The sequence below is a fragment of the Gobio gobio genome (genome assembly GCF_949357685.1).
Source record: "Gobio gobio genome assembly, chromosome: 14".
NCBI lineage: Eukaryota > Metazoa > Chordata > Actinopteri > Cypriniformes > Gobionidae > Gobio > Gobio gobio.
Genome location: NC_137107.1, coordinates 19,794,185 through 19,805,021, shown reverse-complemented (window position 1 = coordinate 19,805,021; position 10,837 = coordinate 19,794,185). Strand labels below are relative to the sequence as shown.

The window sequence follows — 10,837 nt, the reverse complement described above, 5'->3', positions numbered from 1 at the left end:
TAAGTTTACTCATGACTAGAACATTTTCTTTGTAAAAAAAAACAAACAAACAAATCAATTGGATTTAAAAAAAAGTTTAAATATTTTAAAAATCATTAAAAAAAAATTACAAAGTAAAAATCTATTTAAATTAATTTATTAGGGTAAAAAAAAAATTACTTTTAAAGGGTTAGTTCACACACACACACACAAAAAAAAAAACATTCTGTCATTACTCTCCCTCATGTCATTCCAAACCTGTAAGACCTTCGCTCATCTTCGGAAAACAAACTAAGACTTTTTTGATGAAATCCGAGAGCTCTCTGACCCCTCCATAGACAGCTTTAATTAACACTTTCAAGGCCAGGAAAGGTAGAAAAAAAATACAGTTAAAATAGTCCATGTGACTCCAGTGGTTCAACTTTAAATGTTATGAAGCGACGAGAATACTTTTTGTGCGCATAAACAAACAAAAATAACAACTTTATTTCGCCTGCGTCAGACTCTTATGCTGTTGGCGCAGTGTAAACAATGCAGCACTTCCTAGTTCTACGGCAGAACCATTGTGCTCACATGAACAGCGTCGGCCAATGGCGTTCTTGAAGCACTGCACGGTTTACATTACATCAACAGCGTACGAGTTTGACACAGACTAGAAGATATTGTTGAATAAAGTCGTTATTTTTGTCCTTACAATGAGAGTCAATGGTCACCAAATTTGGTTGGTTACCGACATTCTTCAAAATCCTTCTTTTGTGATCTGCAGAAGTCTGTCAGTCATACAGGTTTAGAACAACATGCAGGTAAAAATGACAATTTTTGGTTAAACTACCACTTTAAGCTGAACTACACATTAATGTCATATTTAACATCAAGGAAGTTAGTACTTAAAGGAACAGTCCACTTTTTTTGAAAATAATTTCACAGAATACCAACGAATCATTGTGCCGCTGCAGCCATGGTACGGCCGCGAAGATCCGCGACTATTACGCAGGAATGAGAAAGTAGTTCCTAGCCATATAGGTGTAGAAAATCGCAACTTTTAATTTTCAGTTGGTCTTAGCACACGATGCAACTGTAGAAGAGTCAAGTTTAAAATAAGAAAAATATTGAAAGTGTCTTTGGTCATTTTTTGAATGAGATGCTAATGGACTGATTAGAATCAATGATGTATGCTAAGCTATGCTAAAAGTGCTACCGCCAGATACAAAGATCGGCTGAATGGATTCAAAAACGGTAAAACTCAACTATTTAACTCTAGTGGACTTGTAAAATGAGCCTATTTTCAAAAAAAGTGTAGTGTTCCTTTAAAAGGATACGAAAACGTATAATTTATTTTCTCTAAGATAGATAAGATTCCCATTATTTAAGTATTTGTTTCAGTACCTTGAATGTCTATCTGAATTTTGTGTTCTTTCCACATAAGCGGCTGCACATTTGTAAAGCATTCTTTCGAAAATTCACAGAATTTAATCAAACCCAATTTTGGCAATCATGATGCTTGAGTTTCACAAATGAGGCCCAAGAATGCCTGTCATTCCTAACCAGAAACGCTGATATAAACTTGCAGAACATTCCTGCTTACGCAAGCGTGTTTTCTCCTTAAAGAGTCTATATTTCCCCATTACAAAAGTAAATCACATGCTGAATCATGTTAACTCTATAGCAAAGATTTAGGTTGCTCGCACTTTCCGTCTTGCTTCCCTCCCCGAGCTGCGTTTGGTAATCATCTACCATTCTTTCTCAGTACTCTGTGTCCCTCGTTCATTCCACCATCCCCCATCCAGCAAGCCGGCGGAGACACGCAGACATGAATCAGCAGGCATTTGGGGTGGAGGCCAGAGGACAAGGTAAGGCCTTGAGAGCACAATTCAGACATAATGTCATCTATGATGCACAGAACAAATCACCAACATGACAAACAGTTGGAATATTACGCATAACTCAAATGTTTCATTCTCACATGGGCAGCTTAAAGGGATAATTCACCCCCCAAAAAAATTACAAATCTCTCATCATTCATAAAAACACCCAAGCTTAACCTTCCCATATAATGAGATTATATGGTGACCATGACTGTCAACCAAGTTTTATTAAAACTTGAGACTTTCAGTCACGCAAAGTTATCACACTGCTCCAGAAAAACTGGAACATGGCACACAAGATGTAACGTTTCAAACAGAGCAACATTAACATTCTTCAAAATGTCTCCTTTTGTGTTTCAAAGAAGAAAGTAGGTCATATTGGGTGTGTAATAAAAAAAAAATGTAGGTGAACTTTCCATTTAACTATTAAAGATAATTTTAAAAATACATTTATTTATTTATAAAGTCTCAAAATTCCACATTTCTGCAAAGCATTACGTTGCTTCTTGCACATTTTGCACAATCTGACAATGTTTTACATATCGCAGCAGTTCAGAAATTAAATGTCTGGTGAGTGGCACTAAAAGGTTAATGCTTAATGTTATCGCGTTTAAAAATGAGGCATCACCTACTGTAAACCTAACCGACAGGGTTAACTAAAGCAAATGTGTGAGAAACATTTGCTGAAGCAACCAGGCCATCTTTAATCGTGACTTGTTTCACGGGACTCGTACCCGCATTACAAGTAAAGTGTTGTACCAGGTGAGTAACCGAGCAAGTTTACCATGTCAGAAAAGCAAGACATGTGGAGCCGGTTATGTGATGCAAACTTAACTATGGTAAAAGTTAGAGCTGCACGATTAGTCATTAACAGATCTCGATCTTAATTCGAACACCAACGCAATCTTATTCCTAAAAGATAGCGCTTCTCCTGGGTCTATTACACCTTCAGCAATCAGATCTGTGTTGGCACTGCCGCTGATCCAGAGAGAGCAGTTGTCATGTTTAACCTTTCAACCACACAGTATCATTATTTCTGTCTTACAGTCACTCAAATTAAAAATCACAGAAGTACTGGGATAAAAGTTCAGATATAAACACTGATGTCTATGGTAGTGATCAAAATAGAGCAAATCACCTTTTGAAAGTAACTTGCTGCTTCAAATGACGATTGTATCATTGCTTCATTACACCAGTAGGTGGCGACACATGGCTTAAATGTATTCGTCATCGAATCATTCATTCAAGAGATTTGTTCAAAAACACTGTAGGTGCACTTCAGATTGCGCAAATTGAAAATACGCCCAATGGAAACACGTCAATTTGACCAAAAAAAAAAAAGGTTTTACGCTCGCATGAGATGGTTTTTCAGGCAATTCGAAAAAGGAATACTTTGCAAAACTGCAATGGAAACAGTTCTCGCATTTACACGTCACCTGGTGTACGAAGGAGCGGTATGTTTGGACAGAAGACGAGACGGTTCTTGATTAAACTCATAAAAGACAAAGGAATTACGGGAATACTGGATTCTAAATAACAAAGAAAATGCCACAATTTATCAAGACCTCGAAGAAACTAGGAGGGCGAAACACCGCATACGTGGCTGCTCCGAAGAATAAGGGGCTGTCCTCGCCATTAAAAGGTTAGTTCACCCCAAAAGGAAAATTCTGTCATTAATTACTTACCCTCATGTCATTGGACACCCTTAAGACCTCCGTTCATCTTCGGAACACAAATGAAGATATTTTAGTTGAAATCTGATGGCTCTGAAAGGCCTCCATTGACCCAATGGCACGGTTCACTCTCAAGACCCATAAAAGGTACTAAAGACGTCGTTACAAAGTCCATCTCACTACAGTGGTTCTACAATAACTTTATGAAGCGATCAGATTAGTTTTTGTGCGCAAATAAAACAACCTAAATAACGACTTATATATAGGTATGACCGATTTCAAAACATTGCATCATGAAGCTTCAAAGCGTTATGAAGCGTCTGAGTTGATTCAGCGGTTTGGATCGCCAAAGTCACATGATTTCAGCAGTTCGACACGCGATCCGAATCATGATTCGACTCACTGATTCATAACGCTTCGAAGCTTCACGATGCCGTGTTTTGAAATCGATCATCGCTATACAAGTCGTTATTTAGGTTGTTTTTTGTTACACAAAGGTCCGAACTATTTTCAGTGGTGTATAAAGATCTTACATAATGAACCGTTGTGTTTTTATTACTTTAGAATGAGCCATTTCGAATGAGCCATTTCTATCTACATACACCGCGGGTCCCCTTACAGTGAAGTCACCATTTTGAGTCATGTTTCTACAGTAGCCCTAAACGGACAAACTGCTCTACAGAGCGCTAGCTACTCTCTGCTCTCTACGACGATGACATCTTTGTCCTGTGTCGGCCCCCGTAGCGCTGGTCGATTGCAATTCACAACCTCACCGCTAGATGCTGCTAAAAAAAAAAAAAAAAAAAACACACACACTGCACCTTTAATCTCGAATCACATAAATGAAATAAATGTTGATTTCAGCACAATGAAATATCCAGGGTTGTCGCAGCAGGGCTCACAAATTAGCCTCAGAGAACTGTATTGCCAGTGTTTGAATATCTGAACACGTTTGTCTCGTTCCCCTGTCACCAGTCCATCTATTGATCTGGTCTGGGTGTACAAACAAGCTGCAGTGCGTGAATGGAAAAGGGAAACATTAAGGTCAGCTCGCTACTGCTAATGGCTAACACACTAGCCTACATTGTTAACACGCACACAAAAAGTGTCTTACGGTACCAAGACGTGTTTGACCCTTGGTATCTAAAGCATTCACACAAGAACAAACAATAAAATTGCTTATCTCCCACCAACATGATCAGTAGTCATACACAAGCATAAACCCTACAGTTAAACTCTGACTTTGTGCTAATGCTGATGCCTTTTCTCAGGGCTGACAAAGTGATATCTATGAGCACACAAAGGACTGAATCGGTTAGTGTGCGTGTACTGAGGAACAGGGTGAGAAGATGTCTCCATCGCTCTTTGCCGTTTAAGGGCGGAAAGAAAAAGAAAAAAAAACTCATTGCACCGCAAAGCCTGAGGCTGAATCAGATGTGACCGAGTACTGACTTGCCATGGATTTTGCAGATAGGGCAAATGGTGGCCATTTTAATGCACTGACACCAATACAGAAATATGCCATTTTGTATTTAAAACAGGTTTTCTTAGATAAAAAGGAATAAATATCAGTTTTAAGGTCTTTGGACGTAAAACTATTCTCTAGCTTGACAGCGTCGCATCAGGATAACCATTACTGAGGGAAGTATGGTGCACACGTACCTCCCCATTGAGATCATCTATATAAAGAAATGTGGTTGTCGTCAATAGGAACACATTTGCTTTATTACAGATGATCCAGATCCACAACAGGGTGACGTACAGCCCAGTTTTATAATCTGATTCCTCATACGTGAGGAGAAAAAGCAGCCAAGTTTGCTTTCTGTACCTTAAAGGGCTGTAACTGCATTACGCTACAGTGATTTGAACACACGATTCGGAAGAACTGTGTTTTTGGACGCCTGGTTGAAAAACTGTTGACTTGCTATGACTCAAAACCAGCTAGCTGAGAATAAAAGGAATATTATAGAGCCACAGATACATAATGTCAAGGATTTCTGCTGATATGCAGTGTCAGAGTGACGTCTTTAGAAAATACTCCAAGGATTTGAGGCCTGCTTGGTTCTGACGATATACAATGTGGAATATGGTTTAAAAATAGCATTGTTCTTATGTAGATTATATTGTAATAAAAAAAGAAAGAAAGAATTAAAGTACCATGCCAGTACATTCAAAGGTTATTGCATTACAAACAGCAAGTTAAGAGTAACTTATATGTTAGGCTATCGTGGGATAAAAATACACATTATGCAATGATTATTAATATAAACACAAATCTATTAGACTAAACCTTTTTTCTTCTTTTTTTTTTATAAAAGGCAACATTACTAATTTTATATACAACATTAGGAATTTTACTTCCTAATTATGTTACACTCCATTGAAATTGTCCAATAAAACCGATTAACATATCGAGCTAAATCTACTGAGATTTCCTCATCAGAGGTGAATGAATTACATAAGGATGTTCTTACCCAACCAAATCAGGAAACACACTTTAGCAGACACGTTGGCATCTATGCAGCAATAAAAAGGACTGACGTGATTGTGCTGAATAACTATCTCGTATTTGCTCAACATGTCTCTGCTGCCTCGGATTACATTTTTCTTGAAATAACTTTAAATACACAGATTACAGTCACGCCGGCTCGCGTCCTCGAGTAAAGGCTTTAGCAGGCTGGAAGTTTGGCCGGTATAATGGAATGAAACTTATGTAATGACCTCCGCCCGGTGTCCAGCATATTCGATGCTGGCCTGTTGTAGTATTATAATATTTCGTTTTCATGGCGAATATAATGAGCACTCGTACCCCAGAAGCTGATTTTTCATTCCGCCCCACCTTAAGTGAACTGCCTCGCCTTTCCCCGGAGCGAATAAAGCTGTTTTATATCAAACCCGACAGAAGCAGGGCGCGTATCAGATTAACTACGAATGTGGGTAATGTCTGAAAAGTTGATTGACACAAACGCTCACCTCGCTAGAACAGCGATTCCTCCGTTTTCGCCTCTCACGTTTACCGGCGTCTGCGATCAGCTGGCAAAGGGAGTGACGCGATTAGTAACAGCTGGCCACTGGATCTGCGACGTCAACGGTTCGCTATGACGACTGACTTCCGTGGATTATAACTGACTTCAACCTCAGCCAACGTTAAGCCGCGGCTCCCAAGAAAGGGGGCGGGACAAAACCGTTCCAACCAATGAAAACGTCTCCTGCTCATGGACGATTCGTTTCCAGCCAATCATCTGTGCATGTAAAAGTTTACTCAACAACACCCAAAGTTATTTTATTTTATTTTATTATTTTTATTTTATTCTATTTTCAGTTGCACTTCATAAATGTATGAAAAAATGTACAAGTTAATTAAAGTAAATCTTTTTTTTTTTTTTTTTGAGATTTAGAGTTTCTGGAGGCTACGAGAGAGTCATTACAAAACCGGAAAAATGATTCATACGATTTTATATAACAAACACATATATATTACAGGGCTACATCGGCAAAACTCACTTTAGTTAGTGAAAAGGTCTGCATCTGTAAAATAAAAATGTTTGGATGGCAGTTCTCTTTATGGTTCACCTCTGTAACCTTTATTGCTGTTGCTAAGTTTGGCTGCTCAGCACCGTGTTCTTCTCACTAACTGATGGCCTTGTTCTAAGTATAGGATCAGTGTCTGTGCCAAAAGGAGCAGATATGTATATGTATTTCTCTTTCGTATACAGATAAATAAAAAGGTGATTATTTAAATATTATGCGTGCTGTTATTCCATCGTGTTCTTATGGTCTATAAAGTAGGAAAATGTCTCTAGTTATCTCTGTGTGAACGACTCTTCCATTACTTTTGGGGACATGGGAGGAGTTCTGTTTCCATGGAGATGCGTCATCACGCTCAAACGACCTTCACTCTGATAGAACGGCGCTACCTGCTTTATAGATGTTGACGTGACAATATCTCTTTTAATGTCAAAATGCCATTAACGTAAATTCAAAGTCTTCATAAGCAATGCACTCGTTTTAAAGTGCTGGGACAGCCTTGAGTAATGGCATCGTTTAGAGAAAGACGGGTTAAAGGCGCTTCTCAAACAACAAACACGCGGGAGGAGATTTCAGATAAAAAAGGATTTCACGTCCCACCTTTGACTGCCTCGGTGAAAGAGAGCAAAAAGAAAAGGAAAGACACAACAAAAGAGAAAAAGAAATCGAGGAATTGCATTAATCAATCTAAGGATTCAGGTGAGTTGGTTTTAAAAACTTCTAAAACGCTTTATGTGGTCATTGGTGAAATAAATAAACAAAGTAACGTTAAGCGAGTATTAAGTTGCTGAAGGACTCTTAAAGTCCACATGAAATCAAAATATAAGTTGTTTTGACTTTTAGTATGAATATGAATAAGGCTTTGTTAGCATTAGGTTATAAGACTGCGGTCAGTGTTATACGCTAGTGTGCTCCAATACAATGATACATTTCGCATTTAGAAGATACAAGCGTTCAAAACTTGCAGTCTCTTATTTCTGCCAATATGGATCACTGATTTTGATGACACCATTCTGCACTTCAGCTTCTCATCAGATTTTCTGTCCAATCAAAAGCTTCCTAGAATCGGAAGAGTCCCGCCCCTACACTTGAAGCTGTGACTGAAATCAGTCGCTGGTTCACACATTTTTTTAAAATGATGAATGGCACATAATGCACTATATAGGTAGCCTGGATGCCAGCCGAACTTAGCCCCGCCCACAACATTTTTACTCGGGCAGTTCGGTCTGGACTTGATCCATAGAGAAGTAATTATGCCTGAACAGAAACTGTTCGGAACAATGAAATTGTCAGGGCGGGCTTTAGACGATGATGGACAGATGATAAACAGTAACGTAATCATCCACGTCATCAAAGGCGCTTGGGTTGAGTTTGTTCTAATCCTAAACGGAGGTTCGTATATGCATTCACCTTTACTATTTCTCTCAGAAATGATGATCGTGTTGGTAAGTACTCTGTGTATCCTTAAATTCTTTTTTTACAACACCGGCAAAGATCGTTTACAAGCCCAATAGCTTTCCAGGGGGGGTTCTCCGGGAAAAAAGGCATTTGGGGGGTAAAATATGTGTTATTTTGGCAGGGCTGGCAGCTAAAAATCGCATTCCTGGGTCTGTATATCACATAATTGGGGTCGCTTCAACCCGCGGACATGGCAACAAAGTGCAGTTGAGTTCTGTTGACATTTGACAACTAACGTTATGCGTCGCTCCGTTGCTCTGATTGGTTGTAGGTCTATCCAATTGAGGTCTTTCCTGGTTCGGTTGAAACACGCCCCATAATCACAGCCCAACGGAGCAGTATCAGACTCATATTCTGACTAGAATTGAGTATGACGACGTCAGGCTACTACATAGGGGGATAGGGAATGAATTTGGGAATTCACAGCACAGACCACAAACCATATTGGACCCAAAATGCTGTATTTTAAAGCGACATGGAGGAGATTAGGAGGTGAACCAGTTAGAATCAGCATTAGAAACAGCACTGACAAGTAATTACACACTTTACAAACTACACATCCTCAGCATGATTATGTTCATGTTTTGCTTTAGTAACATTTTTATATTAAATTTAAAAGGGGAATCAATCTATTGGACTGTGGCTGTCAAATGACGCTTTACCGAGCTCAACGGCTCTGTCCGAGCTTTGATATAAACAAAACGCTATTGGTTAAAAAAGTGGAGGAGCTGCTCGATATAACCCGCCCTTTCTTCCTGTTTCAGTGGAAATGATGTCAACATATTGAATAAGGCACTTCAGTGGGCCTTTAAAAGCATATTTCTTCCACAAATGAAAATTTTGTCATCATTACTAGATATTCTGAGAAATGTCTCAATGTTTTTCTTTCAATAGAATGGAAGTCATTGATAACCAAAATTGATTGATTACTTACATTCTTCAAAAAATCTTTGTGATCTGCAGAAGTAAAAAAAACTCATACAGGTTTGGAATGACATGAAGGTGAATAAATGATGACAGGATGTCCACGTTTTAGGTCAACCATCCCTTTAAATAATAAGGTTAATGCTTAAAACGTGGGGGGGAAATATGCCAATAGAACAAAGCAAAATACACAGATATTTAAGATGCATTATCTGAGAAGTCTAAATATCATTAGTTTAAATAAGTCTTGCTTTAAGGATGTTTAAATATTTTAATGGTAATCAAGGCATAGGAATAGTAATCCAGTGCTATCAACAAAATAATATTATTTATATCCATCAACCCGTCTGACTTCCCTCTAGAGAAACTCCAGACAGAGCAGTGGACCAACGGAGAGATAAGTGATGCTCAGAGCAAAGGTCAAGCCAAAGCCAAAGAACGAAAAAGCAGCAAATCCAAAAATCCCAAGGTTGTATCCGAAGTGGTTTCGGTTCCAACTGAGGAGGACAAATCTGATTTGACCCAGCTTGAACAGGACAGCTTGAGGTGGGAAGGAGCTCTGGAAGACCCCATTGCAGAGGCAGAGCGGCTGGAGGTCTACAGAGCCAATCGGCGTAAACGTTACATGGCATCAAGACAGGCTTTTCTACAGAATGTTCACACAGGTTTGTGCATAGACTCAAACACCTCAACACTAAATACACAAAACAAGCCTGGAGTTTTAACATGAAGAACTTTGTTCAGTCTATTATCATGTGCAGAGTCTATTAGATATTTGTGTTTTTTTTGGTGTTATTAGGAACATAACTGTAGTGAGAAAGTTCTTTAGGCCTGAATGTGCAATCATTTCTCTCACATGGAGGCCTACTGTTATGTGATTTATATTGTGTCTATACATTGATCCCGGGTTTTGTTACCACTTTTCTGCATCCAAGCTGTTCAGTTCATGCAGTCAGCCCTCTACTGAATCATTTATTAAATTATATAATGTGTATATATTAAAATAGAAAAGTTATTTTAAGCTTTGGTGAGCACGAGAGACTTCTTTCCAAAACAATTAAGGCATCTTATCTTGAATATTCTCAAATTCTCAAACAAATCACTATTATAAATGAAAGCAAAAGTAGTCCAAACCAGAAAAACATAATCATTTATTGCGTTTTTTTAAAGGGTTACAGATGTTTATGAGCATGACAAACAAGTCCATGAATGAGTAACAGTGACTAAAACTGCCCAACCAGTGCAAATTATACACTTGTTTTGCAGCACATTGTAATGTTTGTTCTGATATAAATAACCTTGTGTGTGACTGTCTTCTGACTATTATAATGATGACTCATGTGTACATTCAAACAAATCATTCCTTACTCTGCTGTATCTAAAACGGTGATGATAACATTATAAACTAAA

At 38.4% G+C, this 10,837-nt stretch overlaps 1 protein-coding gene across 1 annotated transcript; it reads left to right on the top strand.

Moving 5' to 3' along the window:
- Positions 1-7,551: 7,551 nt before the first annotated feature.
- Positions 7,552-10,234, top strand: liat1 (ligand of ATE1; the record flags this gene model as incomplete). Its single annotated transcript, XM_079834532.1, has 3 exons — positions 7,552-7,744; positions 9,790-10,092; positions 10,227-10,234. 3 exons carry the CDS (start codon positions 7,552-7,554, stop codon positions 10,232-10,234), a joined length of 504 nt encoding a protein of 167 aa, XP_079690658.1.
- Positions 10,235-10,837: the final 603 nt, after the last annotated feature.